This window comes from Medicago sativa, chromosome 2 (assembly GCF_051527215.1).
Source record: "Medicago sativa cultivar Bolivia chromosome 2, Bolivia_mono, whole genome shotgun sequence".
In the NCBI taxonomy this organism is placed as follows: domain Eukaryota; kingdom Viridiplantae; phylum Streptophyta; class Magnoliopsida; order Fabales; family Fabaceae; genus Medicago; species Medicago sativa.
The window spans coordinates 81,928,568-81,953,517 of NC_140750.1; the positions used below are offsets into that span (position 1 = coordinate 81,928,568).

Consider the following 24,950-nt stretch of genomic DNA (forward strand, 5'->3'; position numbering starts at 1 on the left):
AAGGATACTATTGAGATTTTAAATTAATATAAGGATAATTTTGACAGTGGAATAAAATTTGCTCCCCTCCCCTTACAAGGATACTATTGAGATTTTAAATTAATATAAGGATAATTTTGACAGTGCAATAAAATTTGCTCCCCTCCCCTTCTAAAAATTGAACCAAACATTTCAAATTAAAAATCTCCCATCCCCTCGCCTCCCATCCAAAACTCTTGAACCATAGAAGGACGGGCATTACGTGCCCGTCTATCCACATTTTTCTGCTGTATTTTCTTGTATTTATATTTTATGTTGTTTTTAAATTTAAAATTGAAAAAAATGATGAATTCTAGGGTGATGGTTCAATTAAGTCCCTCACCGGTGAAGCACCAAAACTCATCATTAGATTGAATCAATAGTTGAGATTATTTGAAAATAAAAACAAGAACATCTATTCCTTTCCACACTCAATCCAACCCTTATCTCTTCCATTTGCATCATTTTCAATTCACCACAATATGCATATGCTTTCCAAAAATAAAATGGAACCCGTGTTGCTAATCAATAAAATTTGGCCACACCATATGGTGCAATTGAACAAAGATTATAGTTGCCTTTATGCTTTTATTGTTTTTATTTTGATTGAGTTAAATAGCCAAGGTAGAATACAGGTTTAATTTTGACCAACAACTTCAATTAAATTTCCATTACAACCGTGAAAAGAGAAAATGCAATCAATTTGAATGAATGTTTGACGATTATACGACTGGGCTTTAGACTATAATTTTTTTTATAAGCGGCCTTCGGTTTGGAACGGTTTGGTCTCATCACCCTCAATTTGATTATATTAATGTGTGTTATTGTTTGCCAATGGATACTTCTTTTATTGATTTGATGAAAAATAATAGTTCTCACTTGGTCTCACCCAGAAAACAAAACACACACTAGATCTGCAACTTCTGAAACCGGAGAGGATATGCGTGAAAATGAAAATGGAAGTTAGAGAGGATAGAGATATGGACATAATTGTGTGTGGAAAGGAATAGATGTTCTTGTTTTTATTTTCAAATAATCTCAACCATTGATTCAATCTAATGATGAGTTTTTGGTGCTTCACCGGTGAGGGACTTAATTGAACCCTCACCCTAGAATCCACCATTATACACATGTAATACTAACTTCTTTCTTTAAGCAAGTGAGTAGCAAAGTGCTAGCTCAGCCAAAATATATAAACCAAATATGATTTGTTATAATAAAAGAGGAATGGGTCAAACCAAGACCTCTTCAACAGTAGGTAAATCTAAAACTAGATGTTCAAAGTATATTTTTCACATATGCTTCTCTAACCACCGGTGGGACGGAGTAGTAATATACAAAAGAATTCAAAGATAAATCTAAATTAGCTAAATTATCAACACAAACATTTCTTCTCTATAGATGTGGGAGACTAAAAAATTAATGTTGGAAATGAAGACAATACAATTGGATCACCTATTCCTTTTCTGCCAAGGCACTATGTAAGAAGATATAAAATCCAAGGCAACTAACAATGAATCTGCCTTAAGCCAGAAATGATCCGAATACCTTCCTTTAGCTATCTCCATTGCTCTTACTGTTCCAATTAACTTCAAAAAAATTCCAATGCCCAAACCTTCGGTAAAGTCACCTCAGAATTGAGCATTATTGTTCTTGAAGATGCCTTTACATGAAGAAATGTCTGGATTCTTAATTGAAGCTCTATCACAGCTGCATTTGATCCAGTTAATCATGGGAGGAGGCCACATAACTTCTTTTATGATGCTAACTTTAGGAGGGTGAATATTACAATGAAAGTCTTAAGGATAGTGAATTTTGACATCGAAGACCCAGCAGCTAGTAAAGATTTGTTGGCAGCCAAAGAAACACTTGATATGATATGAGCAGTACTAGTTTTCCAAGTAATGTTTCTACCATTAAATCTCACACTATTTTGTGGAGTGCCAAATAGCATTGCGATTTAACAAGGAGGCTCATAAGCGGCATCAAATAAATGGTAGGAGTACACAAGGGCTCAACAACGACTTGGGAGGAGCTCACCTCGCCAACAGGGGAATGAATCAATTTCTTTGTACCATTCTTGGCCATTTCACTTATAATGCGGAGAAGGAAATGTGCATTCGATAGAATAACTAAATCCCCTTTTCCACTGCCCACCGAGTAAAAGAGCGAGGAGCATACCAGTGAATGTTGTTCGTGAACAACTGTAGCAATGGCGTCTTGCTCAGACGACCACCAAACTGGAAAAAGCTTAAAAGTAATTATGATATAGAAGGAAACATCAAAATATAGAAATTAACCATCAAATAACAGTGGATAAACATCCTTCACAAAGGTGAAACCTACTTCATCCCCGTGAACCCATATGGGTCTTAATTATCATGACAGAGGAAAAACAATAAATAAATGAGAGGAAGGAAAAGAAACATACCACCAACCAGCAAGTGTCCAAATTCAAAGCTTGTTGATTGAAATGCAAAGAAACGTTGTCGAGATGCAAGGAATAGGAGCACTTGCAGAAATCTCCTTGGATCTGGAACCTTGAGTTGCATAAAGTTGCAAAGAAAACTGCAAGTTTAAAGAAGTTTGAAGTAAAAATGATTCAAAACCTCCATCCAAACCTCATAACCAATAGACATCAATGTTTGGCAGCGAAAATGCACAAAAAACTTCAGAAACGTTGTCAAGATCAACACATCAAAATGAAAAGACTCCAATCTAATCTAACAGTTGGCAAAGTGACCTGATGAAGAGGAAGCATTGCGATTGATCCAGCAAATTCAAATTCATCTCGAAATCGTGGCATTGCCCCAATAAGCCCTTACTGAACAAAGGTCTAATGCCAACAAAGGCTCAGTCATGTGATAGTCCAATTGCTATCTATGCCACTCTCGCATCAAATCAACACCCAACATATACTCCAATGGTCAAAAGCTTAGGATTCTCCCATAAATCATAACGCTTCTGAATATCAGTAACTGCCCAACGTTCGACGGTTAATGAACTATGTCGTTGGTAAGAGCTCTCCAATGACTCTTCCACCATGATTATGAGGCTTTATGCCAACGCCTATAAAAGGGATCCTTTGTCGTCGCATCAGGTACACAATCTTCCTATCTTAAAACCTCTCATTTCTTGCTCTCTTACTGACTTGAACTTGCATGTACCCTCAACTCGTAATCAATGTAGTTAATGCTTGCGCACTGCTTTCCTGATCAAAACAGATCAACTACGAATCGTGAACCAATACAGTGGTATGTAGAGGTTGCAATTTATTTATCCACCCTTTGTTTACTCCACACCATTAATTGATTGGTTATATTTATTTTGAAAGGTCTCTGTGTTGTTTGGTCATTTTAATTAAGTGATGTTGCAACACATTATTACAACTTTATTTTTTTACGTTAACAATACATACAAACAAAACACTTTGTTTTATTCATAAAATTTCAACAAAAAATTGTTTTGACCCATTGATTTGTAGGGGAAGGGAGATCCTAGTAATCCGAAGTTTGACCAAAATATAAGTAAAATTTGATCTATAATTGTTCCATCGAAAAATAGAATTCGGTTTCTCCATAACGATCCTTTCCTTAGATGAAATCAGATAAGTAAAATCTCATCCCATGTTTTCTTTTTTTAATGTACTATTTTCATACAAAGAGGACTTCACTTAACAGAATAAAAGTCACAATTATAATTACTTATATATTAAAAAGATGTAATAAAATTTAGCTAGACTTCATAAATAGACAAGACCAAACAGTCTCTCAAAATATCACATGGTATATATAATGTGGAATTAACACAGACAGTAAAACCTACAAACATTTCCATATAGAAGAATGGCTTATAGAAGGACCACTAATCCCACATATAACAGAGGGGTTTCACAGATGGAAAACTACATTATTATCTTATTCATAAACTAAGAAGATCAACTACACTAGAGTGCAGCAGCAGCAGCAGTGGCAGTGGTAGTGGAGGGTAAGTAACCACGACAATAATCGAAACCATACCAAATACCATTTGGGATAAAAGCGTTGTAGTAAAAAGTAGCAGGTTGGTAGTTATGGGTATATACTGTCACACTCTCTGGTTTCCAACCATCATATCCAGACCTGTATAAATACAGATAGCATATCGGGTATGTACATGGTCCGTTTATGTTAAATGTATCTGTAGAACACCGTTCAAATGTCCTTGAGCTAGGATCATCCAATCTTGGAACATAAACCTGATTCATTATCCAATTAACCAATATATTAATAAAATTTCATTGATATGAAACATCAATCAATTACAAAGTATCTTATTTGTACTGAGAGCTCACATGGAAAGAAGACAATAGATTAAAAGCTTGTAATCCATGTCGAAACATAGGTGAATGAATAAATTAACTTAAGAGACCGCATAAACAGTTGTCCTTGTTTTAATTTTTTATTTAAGATTGTGATCTGATTGTTGTAAATGTCAACAAGAGTCTAATTTGGATTTGAATGGTGGAATGGAACATTCTTTACAGTATATACCATACCATTCAATTCAATGGTAAAAAAGTGGACTAATGAGGTAAACATTTTTTAAAATAAAATATAGGACTAATAATTTGATAAAAATAAATAAATGACATGTTTGAAACTTTATATTAAGTTAAAGACTAATATTTAGGTTTGGCTAAAATCAAACATTCATTTTTTTAATAATGTAATAAAATTAGAGTGAATTAGTTATACACTAATAATAATTTCTGAATTGGTTAATTTAAGTATAGCATAAAAAAATGGAACAAACCTGATAGCCATAAGCATCACCAAAAGAAAGACTGATACGATCTCTAGTATATGAGGGAGAATCGAAGCTTGTGGTTATTGTGACAGTGTATGAACAAGAGTTACTAATATCTTCATTATTCTTCTGCTACAACATTCATATTATTATACTAAAACAATAACAAGATCTGAAAATGCTTCTCTAGAAATCAAATTAAGTAATTAAATCTACTACTATTATAAAAATAAAAAAATAAAAAAAGTGAAAAAATAGTACCTGATGTTGGGTTTGATTGGGTTTGAAAGATAGGTTAGGTTGAGGGTGATCGAGGATTATCCTTGATGATTGAGAGAAGACAATGATTATGCAAAATGTGAAGAAGAGGATTGAGGAGGTAACAGTTTTCATGGTTCTAGTTCTAGAGAGATCGCTTCACTCACTGTCACTACTCTCTCTCTCTCTGCTATCGTTTGTTTGTTTGGGGTTTTCGTTGGTTTTATCGTAGCCACGCCACGCGACAAAGGTGGATGCGTGAGTAGGTCAACTTCATTAAGTTTTTACTTGTTACAAGGGTGATTTCGTTAATGGTAAATTAGTGTTATTCCTATTGTTATTCATTGTTTCTATTAATGGAATTTAACTAATTTTTTAAATTTCTTTAAAAAAAACTAATTTTTTAATTGATCATTTAAATAGTTTTATAAAAATGATAAAATAATTTAAATAAATGGTAAAAATGAAATAAAAAAAATTCAGCTCAAATCAGTGTCTAATATTTTCTTCAACTTTTAGTTTCCCAAAATAAATGGTCTAATATTTTCATTTAATTTTTTTAAAGTATTGAAAATCAATTCTAATAATCCAGTAATGAAAGCAAACATAGGCAAAGATACAGCGTAAAAAGGTCCTTTTTCAAAATAGTTATTCTTCCATGGTCACAAGACCAAATAAATAGTTTTTGGACACATCCACATAAAGTTATTATCTTCAAAATATTATATTATTTTTTATCAATTTTCTTTTCATCATTAAAAAAAAATACTTGTTTATGTGTGTGTGACCAAACACTATTTATTTGGTCTTGTGACCATATTAGAATTTCTCACCATAAAAAGGTCCTTTTTTTTTTCAACTAACAAAGGTACTATTATTTTAGTCTGCCTCGCGAAACTCGTGTATGTGGGGGTGATAAACGCCAAAGAACACTGAATATTACCTTCGTAAAATAAATTGAATAGTCCCTCAGTTTAATTTTCCATGTACTTCAAATCCATAATTAATTTTAAGACAGTACATTGGTAACATATCTAAACATGTTTCCGTCAAAAAAGAAAATAAATGTGTATTAACCCACACATCTGATACAAATATCATCATAGGAATAAAAAACATTTCATATGTACTTAGAAGAGCAAACCAAGAAAGAATGTAAAGAAAAAAACACACACATTGCACAAGGCAAATATAGAACAAAATTAACAGTGTAGTTGTTATAATAGAAAAAATTGTTAAATTGAGAATAAAATATCATACAAAGGTTTTTTTTTTTTAGGGGATATCATATAGATGTTTGTTTGTCGGCAAACAAACCTTTGTATGATATTTTATTCTCAATTAAACAATTTTTTTCTGTTGTATCATGCAATTGATTCCTTCATGGCATCAAAAATCTAAGGACTGACCATGGTCACAAGATGCTCAAGACATGACTCAATTTGCTGATTCTTTATTCAAAACTTATAAGGAGGCTTCAACCATGGTTTTAAATTGTGGTTCGCATATGCAATTGTTGTCGCAATATTGTTGATGTGGTAGTCTCTACAACCGTATTACACAACAATTGCGTGTGTTTCTTAATCACGCGTGCTATTGTATCATAACTGAATCAGGAATCGCATCAGATGATTTCGACCATGTTTGTTCCAATCTTCTCTCCAAAAATTAAAATTTTGAAACTCAAAATTGCAATATGCTTCGAAAGTGTGTATTTCAAGTCAATCAAATACAGAGTGAACTAAGACTCTCCAATGGTGGGTAAATAGTGTAGTAGCATGTTGGTGTCACTTTATATAGTTTGTGAAAAATTAAATTATTTCTACGTGCGTCGCAGCAGCTGCAATGGCCGCAATGACATCAACCACATCCACGACCGGAGTTTAAAACCACTGCTTCAACCTTATCAATCTGTTGATTCTATCTTTTTATTTTCCAAATATCCCTTCAACAATGGAACACAGAAATGCATAAGATGCAAAAAGATAAAGATTGGATCAGTGATGTGTGTAGTGAACACAGACAAAAAGTTGCAAGTTTTGCATAAAAATATGGGGAAAAACCCATCTATTTGTAGTAGCAATCTGATTATTTTTTCGCTCCAGTTCATATTTACTCTAACTAATGGAGTATCATTTCATGTGTATAGCAAAGGATAACTATAACGTGATGGATCTCATGCAAAATAAATAGCATCAAATAAAACTACTTATGTAACTACATAGATACATATGATGGCATACTCATGTGAATGTCATGAAATGATGTGTCTCTCTAATATAAGTAGAATGAATGAGTAAACCGATAATAAATTTTTAATAAGTTACTATTGGATACGCCACCAAATTCAGATAAACAAATGACCACTAAAAGGTTGGTACTTAAGACATGGACGACAACAAGTGTTGTAACAGCAACATGAGCAGCACTGTCATATAGAAAACAATTTAAACATCATGAAAACTAGTAATTTCAAAATGACTATATCATCAGTGATAAATAAATAACTAGAGTTATAAGATTAAGATAAGAAAGAGTCGTAATATTTGTTTTTCTAGTAGCATGCTACAATCATTCAATAATAACAAAAACCAATAAATTAAAAGCAGCATATACTCTGATTAAGAGAGGGACCAAAACAAATGAATTTGTTTAACCAATCCCAATTCAAACGTATTCTTGTTGTTGTTGTTCCTCCTCCTCCTCCTCACTCTCACTACTATCACTATCACTACTGTCACTGTCGCTGTCATCATCATCATAATAATCTATGTGGTTGGTTTCGAGAATTCTGTCAAGGACTTGTCTCCAGCGCTTTGAGAGAATGGTTGTGACGAAGAATTGTTTGGTGGGCAAATTATTCAGGATGCAACATAGAACTTCAAAGGGTAAAGCGCTGATTCTGTCTGCGTTTGGCATTGCTAGCCAGAGTAGTTTCCATCGCTTTGAGAGAAGGCTTGTGAGGGTGATTTGTTTGGGGGGCAAATATGAGAGTATGTGACATATTATTTCATCTGGTAAATCGCTGATCCTGTCTGTTGTTGGTGGTGGTGGTGGTGCCGCCATAGTTAAGAAGTTTCTTTGTTGATTGAATGAATGTAAAAGAAGAATGATCGATGATGATGGGATAGAGAATTTTGCGATGTGCTTCTATCTGCCGTTAGGGTTTCTTAGGCCTGTTTGGATTGACTTATTTTTGAGCTTATTAAAAATAACCTATGCAAATAAACAAGTTTTTATGTTAATTTATAAGATTTTACTAACGAAATTTGTATCAACATAACCTGTTTTTTCATAAACTAGATTGGCAAGCTCATAAATGATACAAAAAAGATCATTTATTTGCATAAGTTCGTTTTCATAAACTCAAAATAAGTCTTATCCAAACGGCCATGACAAAGGTGAGTGTGGGTGGGTAGGTCAAGGGACTGGATTCTCCATAGAGATGGTAGGATTTAGTGAAATCATGGCCATTGAAAAAATAAAGGTAAAATTACGCAATTCATCCTTAACTTAATTTTAGAAAACACTTTCGTCTTTTATCTTCTTTTTTTTCCGATTTAGTCAACTAATTTTTTATTTTTTTTAAGATTGAAAGTGTCGAAACATAATGCCAATATGCCATGGAATAGCACCAATAGGTATCGTTATTTTGTTGAAATAGGATTTTTAATACCTCTTCATCTTACTTTAACATACTCTATCTTTAAAATTCCCTCTATACCTGAACGTACAAACATGGAAAACAAGATACTGAAATACGATATCTAGTGTTTGGTTGAGCATTTTGTCAATGCAAACGTGCGTTTCAACTGCTTTTTTGCCGTGGAATCAAGAAGCTCTATTAGTTAGCTTTAGAAAAAACTCACGACTACTACCTCTTGGACGTGGAAATTTATATTAATCCCCTTTTTTAATGAAATTTATTTTTAATATCGTTTTTGGGGGGCAACCTTCATATGGAATTGAACTCTCCAATATCCTTTCCATCGAGGTCACGGGCCTTATCTTAATGTTTCAAAAAAGAAGTCTATTATCAGCACAGCAAGCACAAAGCATGTCAAGATCAGGTAAAAATATCATCATCATCATATAAATAAAAAGCATTTCATCCAACAAACATATACTTAGAAGAGCATTTGTCAAAAAAAAAAAAAAATATATATATATATATACTTAGAAGAGCAGACCAAAAAAGAGTGAAAATAAACACATTGCACAAGGTATATGTAGAACAAAATCAACAATATAGATGTTAAAACATTAAAAAAAATTGAAAATGTTAATGCAAGTATTTATGGGCCGAGCAAAATCCTCGCCTGCACCATTCTAGAGAACAAAATATCATACAAAGAGGTTTGCCTGGCTTTGGTTACATGCCATTTCTAAGTCACAAGATGCTCACCACACGACTCAAACTGCAGATTCTATAATGACTGCCTCAGAATTTCTCATTCAAAACTCAGTAGGAGGCTTCAACCTTATCAATCTCTTGATTCTATCTTTTTCCGTATTTTCCAGATATCCCTTCAAAAGAAATACAGGGAAAATGTAAGCACAACATCAAGAAGAAACTCCTCTTTCGCAACAACGGAACAGAGGAGTACATAAGATGCAAAAAGATACAGATTGGATCAGTAGTGTGTGTAGTGAACAGAGACAAAAAGTCGCAACCAAGTTTTGCATGAAAATATGGGGAAAACTTGTCTATTTTTAGTAGCATTTTGATATTTGCTTCAGTTTAAATTTATTCAAATAAGACGGAGTATCGTTTCAAGTGAATTGAGTAGCAAAAGATAATCACTGACGTGAATACGTAATGAGTCTTGTGAAAAATAATTAAACAGCAAATAACAATATTTATAATAACTAGATAGATGCATATACAATTGTGAATGTCATAAAATGATGTTTCTCTAAGGTAAGTAAAATGAATGGGTAAACTGAAAATTTTCAAAAGCGAGCTGTGATCTTTTACTAAACATTGTCCGGCATGTCTTCTCACCTTCCATACAATTTCATCCAAACACAAGCAAATTCTTCCATACTTATCAAGGAAACGGCGCTCAGTTGGGGGCTTCCCACATACATCCTTTACAGCTGAGGTTATTGTAAAGATAACCTCCGACACTGGAGAAAAACAAAACATTTGTAAATTAGTACTATCAATGTAAAATTATGAAAGTTCTTGACAGCTTACGAACATATAGGTTTTTCCAAATTGCAATTTCAAACCCTTGGTGAAATAACAATATGCTTGAGTCACTCGGCAATTGGCATAGTTATGAATGTTGATACCATCAAATCACAATATGAACGAACAACCTTGTTTTTTGATTAAATATGTATACTATTCTTGGAAAGTCAGACAAAATTGTCTGCTAAGTTTAGTTAGATTCTAAGATATACCCCTACTAGTTCACCTGATAGCTAGCTTTTCTCACTACATTATTTAAGATGCAATGCCATATTTTCAACACCGCAAGAGTATCCTTTAATAGCTAGTTTATCATCTTTTCTAGGGAGCAATTCATTGCTAAACGAGACTGGTGGATTGAGGGGATGCTACAAAGAGAAGCTTGCAAAAATTAAGGCAATAGATCGAAAAGGAAACAGAGCAACAGTTGTGGATGGACGCTAGTTTTATGGTATGGGAAATATTGTGCAGGATGGACAAGATTCTAGGGAACCCAATTGACAGCATGAGGAGAAGCAAAGCCACAGGTGCTAGGCACAACAATAACAGAGAAGAATCAAACTTGGTTGATTAGCCAACAAAATATAATCAACACATCAGGAGGTAGAATTGATGTCTAAAAGATGAGATCCAATAATCAGAACTGCAGACAAGGACACGCAAATAATGTAGAACCTACATTGTTGATGAAAGGGCTGTTGGTAACAAGGTTAGGTAGTTGGGTTGAGATAAATAGAAGAAATAAAGATGTTGCCTATAAATAACAAGAGTGGTCGAGAGGGAGTGATATCTTGTTATTTAAGAGAGAATTGGGGACTTTGGGTATAAGCAGATGAAGACTCCGAAGTTCTGTAGTATTCTATCTTTGTAATTGGGGTTTGTCCCTATTTATTTCTAATAGGATACAGGGTTGTTATCAAAATTCAATCTAAAAATAGCAAGCAAATCAACTTTCAAGCATCAACAACTTAGATGATTGATTTATATGTTTTATTTTACTATCAGCAAGTACAAAATATTGTGCAATTTTATATTAAAACATCAACAACTGAGATGAGTAATTTGTTTGCTTTTATTTTACCATTTACTGTCATCAAATAAAAAAGATTGGTTCATAGAATACATACAAGCAAGTTCATCGTACGCGTCCTTCCCCACAACGTATATACTGACATCTCCAAGTACTGTGTATACAATATAGACTGACCTGATAAAGATAAGAAGTAGAAGTAAAATAATAAATCACTGTTTACTAAAAGGGAAACTGAATCATCACATATGAATGAGACATAATTTTCAAAAATGAAGGCATATTAATGAACAATAATTAGCATTTAGCAGTGAAGCAAAAAAGTTTTTCTTTTATTCCACAATCTTGTATCTGTTACTGATTTTTGATGGGACAAGTTCACATGTCAGTTTTTAGCTTCCATTTCCACAACTCTTTTCCAAATTTTTCATTAATGATAATACTATTTGAAATATCTTAGTAATCAACTAATGTTATTCACTTTGTTCTCATCTACTTGCATCACAAAAATTCAAAATGCAAACTGTGCAAAGTCTATCACTATCATAGCACTGAATCGATAATCATTCATATAAACAGATTTCAACGGCCCACTAACCTTGCAAATAGAATTCTAATAACTAAAATTTAGTCCTTGGACCAGTTCAGAATCAGATAAAGTTAAAGTGCTCACCTAGATAAGGTAATTTATCCATGTAAGATACACATTCATACATCACGTACACATGACTTGAGAGAGGCGAGAGCAGTATACTTACTTGTGGCAAGCAACTAGGAGTTCTTCATTTTTTACACCCTTAAGATTATCAGCTCCTAGTTTGACCAAGAAAGAACGCCAGTGTAGGCGCTCCTCTGCAGGAACTCCATGAAAACTGCAATCATAACAAATCCACTCAGTTCTGATAATCAAAAAGTTGGAACCAAGTATCTTCTACAATGCAGGTTGACGAAAGAAAAACCACACAAGAAAAAGTTCCAAGTCCATTTACTTTCTAACAACATTTTCAATTTTACTTTGTATGTGAGTGGCTGGAATGACATGTGATTAGGGGTGTAACGGTTCGGTTTGGATTGGTTTTCTGTCAAAAAAATGTCCGAACCGATGAAACCTTCATCGGTTCGGTTTGGTTCGGTTTCCACTGTTTTTCAAAAAAGAAACCGAACCAAACTAATCGGTTTGGTTCGGTTTGGATTGGTTCGGTTGATCGGTTTGTTACAAAATACAATAAAAAAGTTCATATTCTTAGAAAATATTTCATACAACTTTGTATAATTGTATTTCATATTTTGTTTTTTCATGTTCTCTATTTTTCAAACAACTTTTTATAAATAATCTTACTCAATATTTCATACATATGATCCAAGATTCATTCATCAATCATTCTTTAAAAACAACTTCATCAAACTCAAATATTTCAATCATCCATGATCCATACATGCATCATTCATCAACAAACACAAAACTTCCAAAAAGAACATCCCAAAATTAAAACATAGTCAAAATAACAAATCCATGCAAACTGAAATTAAAACATCCTGAAATTTAAACATCATGAAATTATGCTCTCCATGAAATTAAAAAAAACATCCAAACTAAATCCAAGATGAGAGAAAGTGAATGTATTAAACAGTATTTTATGTTGGACTTTAATTTTGAGTCTAACCATAAGTTTGTGTGAGGTAGGATAATATTAGTAAAGTAAGGAGTGTGGTTATCATCGGATTGGTTCATCGGTTTCACGGATCTCAAAATGAAAAACCATGAACCAAACCAAACTAGACTGGTTTCAATTGGTTCGGATCGGTTTCAAACCGAACCAAACAAGGTCGGATATTTTTTCGGTTTGGTCCGGTTTAGACTATCGGTTTCATTGGTTTAGTCCGAACCGCTTACACCCCTACATGTGATATGGATTTTGATTTTCCCTTTTAATTGCGATAGAGAAAAGATAGAAACTACCTAGGGAGAATGCATTTTCAGAAACACTGGAAACATTATTTTGAAAATTTACAAAATTATTCAAACTATTTTTAAAATGCATTTTTTAAAATTTTCCATAATGTTGCCGAGTTTTCAAAACAAAAAAAAAAATTCCATAGTGTATTCTCTGATATTTATTGTATCACTGGAAATTGAAACATGAAACACTAGAAATGAACGGGCTGAACCCCTCAATCTGATTAAAGAGAAATCAGAAGCTTTAATAAAATACCTTGGTTTGTGTTTGAATGTTTCTTACATTTGACAAGAAGAAGCAAAACTTCTTCTCGAGATCACTATACTTATTCTCGAGATCACTAAACACCTATCTGAGAGAACTTAGATTCGGATTCAGTTCGACTTCGCAACTTAGCTTAAGTGGAACTCTATTCTTATTCTTGGAAGCAAAGCAACAACTTACAAAGAAGTGCAAATGGGGAGTCTATATCAGCTGACCGGAGAAAGCCTAAGCTTGCAGCTTACATTGCCGCGGCACCTTCAAAGCTTGACTAACAAGCGAGAGAGTTTGTCCCTCTCCGAGAGGATGCACGAATCTCCAAGTCTAGTGCGCTTTACCTAGGCTTTATCTGATAGGGGCTACCATTGCGGGTCGAGAGTGAGATTTCACTTAAATCATGTAAAGTAGAAAATGTATCATGTATAATCTGGTTTTCTAATTTCCCAGGCTATTATCATATTAGTCTTAGGTATGAAGCTTACTAAACATAACATCTCCTCGGATAAACAACTTATTTTGCAGCTTAACCATGATAAGCGCTTATGTATAAGCTGTTTTAATAACAAAAGATAAAATGAAGTGGAATTGTTTTGGTATAAGCTGTTTTGACAAACTATCTTGAAGAGCTTATGAAAATAAGCTGAATCAAGTTATGAAAACAACTTAAGATTTAGGGAAATAACAAGCGTGTTAGTGTAATCCTATTAAAAATCAAGCTAAACCAATATAATCAAAATTTCAAACAGAATCCAGATCAAAGAAAACGCTGAAAATTAAAAATGAAATGAATAAAAAGATGATAAAATGAGGAAATTAATTTTGAATTAGAATATATAGATCAGAGAGAGATCGGAGTGTACTCACCGTTCGATGAGGATATTGCCCTCGGCGTTGGCAAAAAGCACCGCAAGGATCATATTCCGTTTTTCTCTGATATCAAACTCAACCTTGCTCACCGGAGTTGTAAAAATCACCTGTTCCAAATTACTGAGATACCCTTTATATATTTTCTTTTTCAAAATTTTATTACACTTAATTATGTCAAAGGTCTCTCTAATTATGACCTATTTAGATTTTGGTTCATGTAGTTATGAGATTGCTAATAAAAAAATGTCATATATATAGTATATATGATTAAATAATTCATATAAAAGCAGTTAAATAATTGAAAACAAAAGTAAAAATTTTCTTCCCTTATCTCTATTTAAATAATTCATATAAAAGAACTCTATTTAAAATTTCTATTTCTATCTCTATTATTTTTGACTAGGATGAAAATTTTCTTCCCTTGCCTGCTGAGTTGCTTGCTTTGGAGGGAAAGAGTTTTGTATTTAGTGTGGAGAAGAAAAATTCTGTTGGATCAAGTGATGAAGTAGTTTTCGTTGTTGACGGGGTTTGGGATGATGAAAAATTGCTGGGTTCTCCTGTTTTTAGATAAATGTTTAATCAATCTATAGGTAAAATTTTAATTGCAATCCAGGTGTTGTGGCTCTATGTTGTTTTCAAAGATTCTTCACAGCCATGGAGAGGATGATATCTTTCTACCATTTTGTTTGTTTTTTTTTTTTTTCAGAGGTGGAGATGAATGAGATTTTATGTTCTTCCGTGTACCTGTCCGTGTTTTGAAATTAGTAGATTTGGAGACCTTTGTTACCTTTTTGGATTTGTATGAAAATATTGGGTTTCTCATGGATAATGTATTTGTTTGCCTCTTGCTTATTTCGGTGTGTCGCATTTTTATATTCTACTATGTATAGTGTTTGGCATTTTATACAGTTGACTTATTATGTGTTCTGTTGCTAATTAAAATGCCGTACGAGTTTGTGCATTTGGGGTAGAGGAATGATGAACCTATTAGATGAGCTTTAAAATGTTTAACTGCTGAATTGCTAAGAGAAGGCAATTGATGTTTAATTCATATTTCCATCGTATACATTCCATTCAGTTTTTATTGGGTGCCATTATCGATTGATAATATGAAACTTTGGCCAAACACGTTAAAGTTTGATCGAGTCACTCCGTTTCGAAATTATTTTCCCATCTAAAACTGCTCAAAATCCTTGAAATTATTTGTTCAGGATTTCATATTTTTTTATCTAGGTTCGGTGTATCTTCGGTTGAGGCAAGAGGCTTTTTTTTCTGTGAATTTGTATGCAAATTAGCGCCCCTATAAATTTATAATGTTAAAAAACACATGAATTCTATCTCATGAAGAATCTTGAACAATGATAATACTTTTATTTTGTGCATTGTATTTTTAACTGTGGTATAATGTATATGTTGAAAACCCATCTTATCCTTTGTGGTAATGTATGTGCGAAATATTTGATTACCTTGTTTTTTTTAAATGCTGGAGACAATTTTGTTCGTGTGTGTTAAAATAAGTGTACTTCCTCTTTTAAACTATTGTTTGCCTATCTTGTGTGTCCACCCAATTATAGGAAAGAGCATGATAATAATATTATTGCATGAGATAATTTATCATTGTTGATTTTATATTGTTATTTTTTTTTGTTTTCACAATTTCAGTAGGTATTGTTAACATTAAAAATTGTGTGATTAAGGATTTGTATCCAAGTTGTTGTTAAAAATTGTGTAATTAAGGATTTGTATCCAAGTTATTGTTAAAAATTGTAAAATGCTAACAAGTGTCCTAAAGGCATTGTTTAAACATTTAAAAGTGGCGATTTTTGCATTAAAAATTGTACGGTTATGACTTTTAAGAGTGTTTGACTTGTATTTTTAATACATGGTTTCTTTTTTTGGATTCCTTAAACAATGCCCTTAGGACACTTGTTACCAGACCCTTAAAAATTTAATTATGCAAAGTTATTCTTCGAACCTAATGAGTAATTGTTTTAGAGTGTTTGATTGTAGATATTAATTAAGTCCTTATTAGGTATTAATTATAAAACGAATTCTTTGTATTGTCGATTTCTGCACTCCAGTGGGATGTTGCATTGTGGAGGGTCTTATTCTCCGAGTTGGCCAGTCCCAGTGTTGAAATTAAATCCTTCCAGTCATCCAACCAAATTTTTAAATTTTTTTTTAGTCTTTTTTGGTTTAATCAACGACAAATAAAAATAAATAACGCTCCTTCCAGTCATCCAACCAAATTTTTAAATTTTTTTTTAGTCTTTTTTGGTTTAATCAACGACAAATAAAAATAAATAACGCTGCCACCCAATTACAGGGTAGAAGTTGGTTCGTTTGACCATATTTCTTTCTACGCTAAATTATTTCTTCCGTTTTCCTCATCCGGTCCTATTTATATCAGAAATTTTGGTCAACAAAAGTTAACGTGTGTAGTTAAAATTTTTTACCAAATACATTCACTTCTGTTGACCCAAATTGACCGGTGGGAGTATTTCATTTCCTCCCTCAAATTTTTTTTTGTTCCGTTTTATATCATTTCCTCGCGTTTCTCTTATTTATCTTTTTTCATCTTCTTTCTCTTGATTGTTCTTACCCTTTCTCGCTGTTTTTATTCATACTTGTTCATCAAGTGGTTTTCCTTCTTCGTTCATGAACTTCGGGAGTAGATCTAGGTTTTGGAGCCAGAGTTGATTGTGATGACAAGGCTGACCGTGTTTTCAACTTACAGAGGCCACGTTTGCCAGTGATATCAAGTTGCTGTGGGGTTGGTTTCGTGTTCCGATGGAGATTCTGTTGGACAATCTGAGAGAAATTTCTCCTCTTAGCGGGGAGATCAAGCTTAGGGTAACCGTTGTTCGTCTTTGGGAAGTTCCTTCACGCGATGGTCCTCGCGGAATTGTCTCATCTCTTGAGATGGTTGTTGCAGATGAGCAGGTGATTGGGTTATCGTTGTAGTTTACCTTATTTTGTTGTGTGTTTGTCGTTTACATTTGAGGAATCCAGGATTGAGATTGTGTTTTGAATTGTTCAGGGATGTAAGATACAAGCATCTGTTCCGGAGGTGTTGCTTCATTTGTTCGTTGGAAAATTTTGTCGTGGTCGTGTGTACATCATATCCAATTTCGCAGTAGTCCCAAACTTGGGCTCTTATCGTGTTACAAACCATGATTACCGGCTGATTTTTCAGGCTTCGACTTCTGTTTCTGTGACTGGTCGCACATTGAATCCCATGAATAGTCTTTCTCTTGTGGATTCATCCATTATTTGGAAGCATCAGAATGATTGTGATTTCTTAGCTGGTCAGCCTTGTGGAATTCTTTTTTTGTTTTAAGCATATGTTTGTAGAGTATTTTTTTTCTTAATTGTTGATTTAAATTGATCATGTAGATACCATTGGGTTGCTGATTGGAATTTCTGAACCAAAGAAGTGTATCATAGAGGCGAGGGTTGAGAAGTTGATCTTCCTTGAGTTTTTGGACTGCATGTACCATTCGGACTCATGCTTGGTCGATATGTTCCATTTTTTCTTTTTTTTAATCAGACTCTCTTATTGTTTGATCTTTCTGTTTTGTAGTGGGAAATTCAAATGTGTTTTGTCTGGTGATTCCGCTGCCAAGTTTAAAGTTGCTTTGACCACAGTTGCAGGGGGAAGACCGGTGGTGGTTGTTCGTTTTGCCAAGATCAAGATAATTCTTGGTGAGTCTTTTTGTGTTTCGTGAGTTTTTAAACCACCATTTAGTCTGTAAGGTTGGCGTGAATGTTGTCAAGTTTCCAAATTGGGATTGTCTGCAGACATTATTCTTGAGTTTGTATCTGATTTGTGTTGTATGCTTTAGTTTGTCCAAAACATGGTCACAACTTGTGCTGATGTGCAAGCTCATCATCTTTAAATTGGAAACAGGGGGTGCTTGCGTGATAAATGTCAAAGATATTTCTCAGATCTTTATGAATCCTAATATTACGCAGTTGCATGAGTTTAGAGAGAGGTGAGTTGTTTTTGTCTACGCTGGAGTTTTCTAGATTTGTTACGTGTCAGCCCTTCATGGCATTTTTTCCTCCATGTTTGCAGATTAGCTCTTCGTGGAATTCTGCCAGATGGTCCTGTTGAATTGTTTGTTCCAAGGTTCAGGATGTATGGGGCAGCTGAATTTTTACTGTTCTATCCAAAGCTGACGATAAATGAACTTAATTCTGTCATTGAAGATGGTATGTTTGTTGTGTCAGCGATTCTAACTGGATTTCTCGAAGGTGAAGAGTGGTGGTTTCCTTGTACTTCGTTGGAGTCCGTTGAGAAAGATGTGTCAAGTTTGATAGCTGAACAAGATGGACCTGATTGTGAGTTCCGTCTAACTCCAAGGTGACAGTGATTTTTACAGATATTTTTATCAGTTTTACCAATTTGTGGGTGCCTGTCTCATGCTTATGGTCCATGTCCTTGAAGTTGAAATTTTGTTTGTTTGCTGTTGTGATAGGTTTCGGGTGAAATTCAAAGTCTGTGACGGCACGGATGAGGCTGTGTTTCAGTTGTTTGATAATGATCTCACTCGATTGGTTAGGCAAAATTGCGTTGATCTTGTTAATGAAGTTCAGGTTTTCGTCTTGTTTCCTCGCAGTTTTTTATTTTATTTATAGTTTATAATGTGATAGATTTTGACATCTTATGTGATTACTGCAAACAATTCCCAGGGAAAAAATTCAGAGGTTTTTCCGCTCCAATTTCGATCATTGTTTGGAAATAATTTTCTTTTCTTGGTGGAGAAGGAGTCAACTTCGAACCCTACTCTGGATTGTCCTTATAGAGTTAGAAGAGTTTGTGCCAATTCAATTGTTGTTGATCTATTTAATGGAATGGTAATGTGTAGTTCTTTTCACCCTATCGCATAGTTTTTATGTTGTCTGTGTTGTTCTCTTCTCCATTGATTGGTTGTTTTGCTTTGTTTCTTTCGCAGAATCGTGAATTGGACAGAGAGTTTTTCCCTCTTGCTGGATGTGGGTGTCAGACTAGGGGAAGATGAAAGAACGGCCTTGTGGATTTGTCATCTGCAGCAGCTATTTTGTTATTTGTATTTTGCACTGTTGTTTATGTTTATGTTTATGTTTATTGTACTTGAATTTGTATTTATATTTGGATCTTGCACTTATTGGCTGTCTCTTTGAGGCCAGAGTAGTTTAAATATTTGGAGGTCTGGTTCTCCGTTGGGTTTTTTTCCATTCTTTTGTTGTAGATCTTATTTTTATTGGGCCTGGTGTAGTAGTGTTTTGGTTTTTGTGAGGAAGTAGTTCTGTATCCACTGTGGCACACAGCTCAGCATTTACCTCTTCATATCCAATGAAGCATTTACTCCAACTGGGTGGGAAGGTTCCATTGAGTAGTTTGTGCGCCGTAAAATCCATCAATTCAAAGCATAATAGGATACACCCAATGCGCAACACATTGCACAAAAAGTCAAGCAAGCGAAAAATTGATCATGAACAATGGAACAGTGAAACAATGTTGATGTATTTGGATTATTAGTGTCTAATGCAAATTAAAAACCAAATCAACATCCACGGCAATATTATTTTTATTGTAAAGATTTAAGACAATACTCGAGATTTACTTCAACTACTCTCTTTTAAAATTTTACACCCGTGGCCATGCCAAATTGCATAAAGATGAATTGGATTAAGATGACGTCAAACGCTTCTGGACTAAACACTGTCATATCAAATTAGTACATTTTCCTACCAATTGTTAAATGTTGGGTGGGTCATCCCCTATTGAACCTGTTTACCCAATCAAAATATACAAAACTTTGGTAACCCAAACTACTGCATCATGACAATTTCCGCAGGAATCAGATGACTTGAGTAACAAGAAAATAAAGTTTTTTTTTATACAAAAGATAGACTAAAACAATGGAACAATCAAAATTAGGAAAATAAAACAGTGCAGACACATATGTGGTTGATACGTCTAAGATGAGCAGGTATCAGCTCCATTCATCCGCGTAAAACACCCATGATCACATGGGTCACTGGATTTTCAACGCTGCAGACAATGCGGTCGCCAATGCTCAAGTGCTTTAACTTAACATACTGGTACCAGCCCCTTGTGAGGTGCCTGTCGATGTATCCTGAAGGCCTGGTTGACCTAATCAATTTACATTGAAATGTTTCGCCAGTGTCGTAATCCAGGACAGCAATATCATTCTGGGCAACAAATTCAAATTTTGAAACAACAAATCTAGGAAAACGCTGCAAAAAACAACAAACAACCAATAAATAGCATACCAGATAAGAATCATTGGAGTGACAAGTCACCTCAACAGAAAAAGGGAATCATACCAGGGCCCTCCGACCTTTGGAAACTGATTTATTGACTTTAAATGACCATATATATTCTTCAGGCTCGCCATCGGCCCCAGGAATATAAAGTGGATCACCGTTATCAGGAGCCCGATCCAAACCTGGGGCAATAGGAGCCTGAGGCATGTTTTCAGTGACAAGGTCAACGAGCATCTCAAATGGAATAGTTGAACCAACCTGCCCGTCTGCGTCAGACGGGTCGACCGCAGACACCAATTGAACAGGGGGTTCAAACGTAGGGTCAACAGTTCTCATTGCATGGTAATTTATCGGATGATGGAAACCAAAATAAAGGATGTCCAAATTGTCATCATCGACTATCCGCATATCAAATTGATTGTCGCAGATCTGATAGCATAAAATAACTCTTTGTGGAGCAAGAAACCCACAGTGCTGGGAAATCACCAAACCCCCTGGTATCTTGCCTTCTTCAACAACTCTGGACAAATCAATCTTTATGTAGTTACCGACAGGATCCTTTATCCAACCATACTTTTGAAGAATCAACTGAGACTGCCACCTCGACAAAAACACAGTTGGAACCTGGATTGCATTCTGCAGAAGCTTCGTCAGCAAATCAGAAAGGTAAACAAAGAAATGGCGAAAAAGTATGAGAACAAATAAGATAATAACGGTTACACACATTGTCAGAGCTGATAATGGTCTCGAAAGTTCTTTCAGCAAGATCACTTTTATGAAGAACACCAACAACAAAACAAAGGAGATAACAACCAAACTGTTAGAGAACTATGGGATCAAACTTAATTAGAGAATCCAATATGCACAGTTAATAATACACGATATTACAGAAAGTTTAGAAAAAATGTAAATAACAAATGAAAACCAGTACAGAAACGTGGATAAGCAACGAAAAAATAAAACAGGCAGAACAAGTAAAACAACAAAGCACCCTAAACCATATCCGAGACAAGAGTTAGCAAAAAAGTAAACTCACACGTGAGGAGGAAGAGCCATTGATGCAAAGAGGATTGAGTGACAACGAAGGGACACGAGACAGCTATGAAGGATCAGAACCCAGATGTACCTGATTGATACAAAATATGGGCCGCACAAACAATCAGACTGGGATACTATATTGAAAACCAGACAACACCGACAATACCACATTGGTTCACCGGATTTCATGTATTGAAACCAGTGATGAGCATTATAGGCTTTGCTAAACATTGAAATCATACATGTACAGTTTATATTTACTTGATTTATTTATTTCTAGGCTTAAACCAACTATTCACGCCCTAATTTTGCAAACTTATATATTTTTGACCCCTTTTGAAACAAATGACTAGAGTTGCCTCTCATGTTTAACCGCTTTTGTAAAACACCGATTTTCACTTGCTCAGGCCTATGTGTCACGCCACATGTGTTTTTTTCAAATAAAAATTCAATTAAAAAGCCATGTATATGTATGTCAATTATATTAAATAAATCGAAAAGGAAAAATAAAAAAAGAGGAACGGCACTTCGATTAAGAGCCAAAAGTCTTCGTCTTAATCTTCCAAAATCTAATAATTTTTTTAAAAACTCATCCTCTTCTTCGTGTTTTTTTGTTCATCATAGTTCATACATTCATCGTCGAATGCCCATGTTTTTTAAAAAAAAACTATTATTATCATTTTCATGCATTCATCAAGCAAATCCAGAAGATGAGGAAAATTAGGGAATGGAGAGGATCGAAAATCAACAACAACACGCTTAGAACTCTTGTCTCATTCTCATCTTCCCTTGTCTTAAAACTAAAAAAAAAAAAAAAATCCAACAATTCTTTTTTCACACGTAGCATAGATCCATAAAATCAATGATTCTGGTTTAACACACAACATAAATCCAAAAAATCAAGGGCAAGATTACTCATACACAAAATTACCTAGGTTCTTCAAATCCCAAAAAATTCACGGATTTCCGAAGATAGTAGAGATTACCTAGACATTACCCAGCACACACACAATCATAGACGATATCATCAGCGAATAAGATATGAAACCTTAAAAATTGGTTGTAAACGAACCTCGGTGTCGAAACCGGATGGTTCCTACTTGGATGGCCGCACCTCGACGAAACCCATCGGTGGCAGAGAGTGAAAAAGGGAAATACTGGAGCAGAAACACGAAGAACAAAATCTAATACACAAAAGCTTCAGGATTCTGAAGCGCTGCGGGGATCGTTTGATGAATCAAAAACTATCATAATCACATGTGGCACTCTTCGCAGTGTTCACACAAGAGAGACAGATGAATACTTTTTGATTGATGCTTTGATCAGAGGGAGGGACACAGATGGAAATAAGGCTATCTGTTTGTGATAGGGTAGAACAAATGTTTAGTAAAAATAAAAATTAGTAAAAATAAATGTTAGAAAGAAAATTGAGGAAGAGAATTGTTATTTGTTTTTTTTTATTATTCCATCCCTTTCAAAATAAGTGTCGTTTTAGGTGTTTATACACATATTAAGAAATGCAATGATTAAAAGAAACAGAATGGTTATTTTACCAAATTATTCTTCTTAACCGTTGGTTAGTTTTAAAAGTAATACTTTGGAAGTAGTGTGCAGAGTATTAATTGGAGGGTACAATTGAAAAGAAAAAGTTATTATTGCATTGAAAACTGAAAGTGACATTCATTTTAAAACAATTTTTTTTGGCTAATGCGACGCTCATTTTGAAACGGATGAAGTATTTTATAAATAATATATTCCCTTATTGAAATGGAAGGTAGTACACAATATCTATCTTATTCCTTCATATTTGTTGTTTCTCATTCATCACCTATCTCATGTAATAGCTTTTCTCATAATTCTATCCATCTTCAAATATTCTGCAGGGAATACAAAAAAAAAAAAGAAACAAATGAGATGGAAGGTAATGGAAAGGGATGCATAACACAGCAACAAAGACATTGTATATATGGAAAAATAAATTCCAATAATTGCTTGCTTTATGGTGTATAAAATATTTATTTATTTTTTTGCTTTATTGGGTGGCGCCACCATAGGCTCAATTGTTTATAATATTGTATAATATGAGATGTATTTCCATTGTTTTTTCTTTAATATTCTGCACTTGTAGCTGTGCCATTCTACAACAGGGATCACATCAAAAGCTTCTAGCTTAACCTAAGATACATCGAATTTAGACAACAAATGTGAAATCAACAATATAAAATCCAGCTATCTCAATTAATTCTATCATTTTTTATTACCTCTAATCTTCTAGCAATGTTAGACCTTAATTGGGCCACCCCCTATTAAAATTATTTTTACCACAAAAATAATTGAAAATTCTGAGAAAATCCCTTTAACCATGAACAGTTCTCCCCCGATAGGAGTAAAGACACGTTTTTTGATGTGGATGATGATGGTGGTGGGTACCTGCAAATTGGAAAACAAGAGTGACAAGGGTATAAATGGAAAATTGAGGCTAGAGGACGTTTCGTCGCACTTTCTTCGCATCCTAGAGAAGAAAGCTAAAAGTGGTGGGACCCGCCTATTTAATCTCTCTCACCTCAATTTCTCTCCTGAACCAAACACAGTGGTTGTGCTGTTTCTTTGCTATCTCTCTCGCTGCAATCTCTCTCTTAGCAAAATCTCTCATTCCAAACATAGTGTAATAGCTAGAAAACAGGCCATCCTTTCATCGGGCAGAACAATTAGGTGTAGGCAAAACAGCCTAAATTTTCACCGGGTCATCCCCTATTAAAATTATTTCCCATATAAAATAAAAGAAAATTCTGAGATAATCCCATTTATGATGAACAGTTCTCAACCAATAGGAGTGAAGACATGTTTTTTGATTTGAATATGATAACAATTTATGAGTGGGAGATGATGTTTTTTGCAGTATCGATTTGTTGTGAATGGTTTGTTTCTCGACATAGATCGACCAAGTTAATCAATTGTTGACAGGAACAACGTAGATGTTTTGCGGAGCTTTTTTTATATGTGGTTGGTATTATGTGAACAATTTTTTTTCCGAATTTCCAAGTTGATTGGGTCTGCTTTTCGTGTTTTTTTCTACTTGCATGAGTTATGGTAGTGTATGATGTTAACGATCTTAGTGAATTTGTGTATATTTTTTATTTTATTTCTATGCATACGTTTTGGAAATATTGTAATATCGTTTACAACCTTGAATCGTTCGATACATTTTCACCAAACTCCTTGACGTATGTCGTCTCCAAGTTGTCGCAGACCGTGCGTT

At 34.2% G+C, this 24,950-nt stretch overlaps 5 protein-coding genes across 9 annotated transcripts; 1 reads left to right on the top strand and 4 right to left on the bottom strand.

Annotated features, from left to right (window-relative positions):
* Nucleotides 1-3,740: 3,740 nt before the first annotated feature.
* LOC146951459 (embryo-specific protein ATS3A-like) lies at nt 3,741-5,258 on the bottom strand. Of its 2 annotated transcripts, none has more exons than XM_085747441.1 (3): nt 5,068-5,258; nt 4,813-4,935; nt 3,741-4,255 (listed from the first exon to the last, which is right to left on the bottom strand). In XM_085747441.1, exons 1-3 carry the CDS (start codon nt 5,197-5,199, stop codon nt 3,965-3,967), a joined length of 546 nt encoding a protein of 181 aa, XP_085603567.1. In that variant the 5' UTR covers nt 5,200-5,258; the 3' UTR covers nt 3,741-3,964. The 2 variants fall into 2 exon arrangements, with proteins under 2 accessions (XP_085603567.1, XP_085603566.1); XM_085747440.1 differs by having other exon boundaries at nt 4,813-4,938.
* Nucleotides 5,259-7,731: 2,473 nt separating this feature from the next.
* LOC146951460 (uncharacterized) lies at nt 7,732-8,130 on the bottom strand. Its single transcript, XM_085748739.1, has one exon. It carries the CDS (start codon nt 8,128-8,130, stop codon nt 7,732-7,734), a length of 399 nt encoding a protein of 132 aa, XP_085604865.1.
* Nucleotides 8,131-9,261: 1,131 nt separating this feature from the next.
* Nucleotides 9,262-14,602, bottom strand: LOC146951461 (SNARE-like superfamily protein). Its single transcript, XM_085747442.1, has 5 exons — nt 14,375-14,602; nt 12,050-12,163; nt 11,389-11,468; nt 10,070-10,194; nt 9,262-9,591 (listed from the first exon to the last, which is right to left on the bottom strand). Exons 1-5 carry the CDS (start codon nt 14,425-14,427, stop codon nt 9,520-9,522), a joined length of 444 nt encoding a protein of 147 aa, XP_085603568.1. The 5' UTR covers nt 14,428-14,602; the 3' UTR covers nt 9,262-9,519.
* A 2,369-nt stretch (nt 14,603-16,971) lies between these two features.
* LOC146951462 (uncharacterized) lies at nt 16,972-19,597 on the top strand. Its single transcript, XM_085741603.1, has 9 exons — nt 16,972-17,320; nt 17,418-17,685; nt 17,774-17,870; nt 17,961-18,082; nt 18,288-18,372; nt 18,456-18,743; nt 18,859-18,976; nt 19,073-19,237; nt 19,336-19,597. The coding sequence occupies exons 1-9, from the start codon at nt 17,168-17,170 to the stop codon at nt 19,399-19,401; spliced, it is 1,362 nt and encodes a 453-aa protein (XP_085597729.1). The 5' UTR covers nt 16,972-17,167; the 3' UTR covers nt 19,402-19,597.
* A 434-nt stretch (nt 19,598-20,031) lies between these two features.
* LOC146951463 (uncharacterized) lies at nt 20,032-23,052 on the bottom strand. Of its 4 annotated transcripts, XM_085747446.1 has the most exons (6): nt 22,764-23,050; nt 22,623-22,677; nt 21,690-21,779; nt 21,378-21,423; nt 20,714-21,289; nt 20,032-20,623 (listed from the first exon to the last, which is right to left on the bottom strand). In XM_085747446.1, the coding sequence occupies exons 3-6, from the start codon at nt 21,707-21,709 to the stop codon at nt 20,369-20,371; spliced, it is 897 nt and encodes a 298-aa protein (XP_085603572.1). In that variant the 5' UTR covers nt 21,710-21,779; nt 22,623-22,677; nt 22,764-23,050; the 3' UTR covers nt 20,032-20,368. The 4 variants fall into 4 exon arrangements, with proteins under 4 accessions (XP_085603572.1, XP_085603570.1, XP_085603569.1 ...); XM_085747444.1 differs by lacking the exon at nt 22,623-22,677 and having other exon boundaries at nt 20,714-21,277; nt 22,678-23,052; XM_085747443.1 differs by lacking the exon at nt 22,623-22,677 and having other exon boundaries at nt 22,678-23,051.
* Between the last annotated feature and the right edge of the window lie 1,898 nt (nt 23,053-24,950).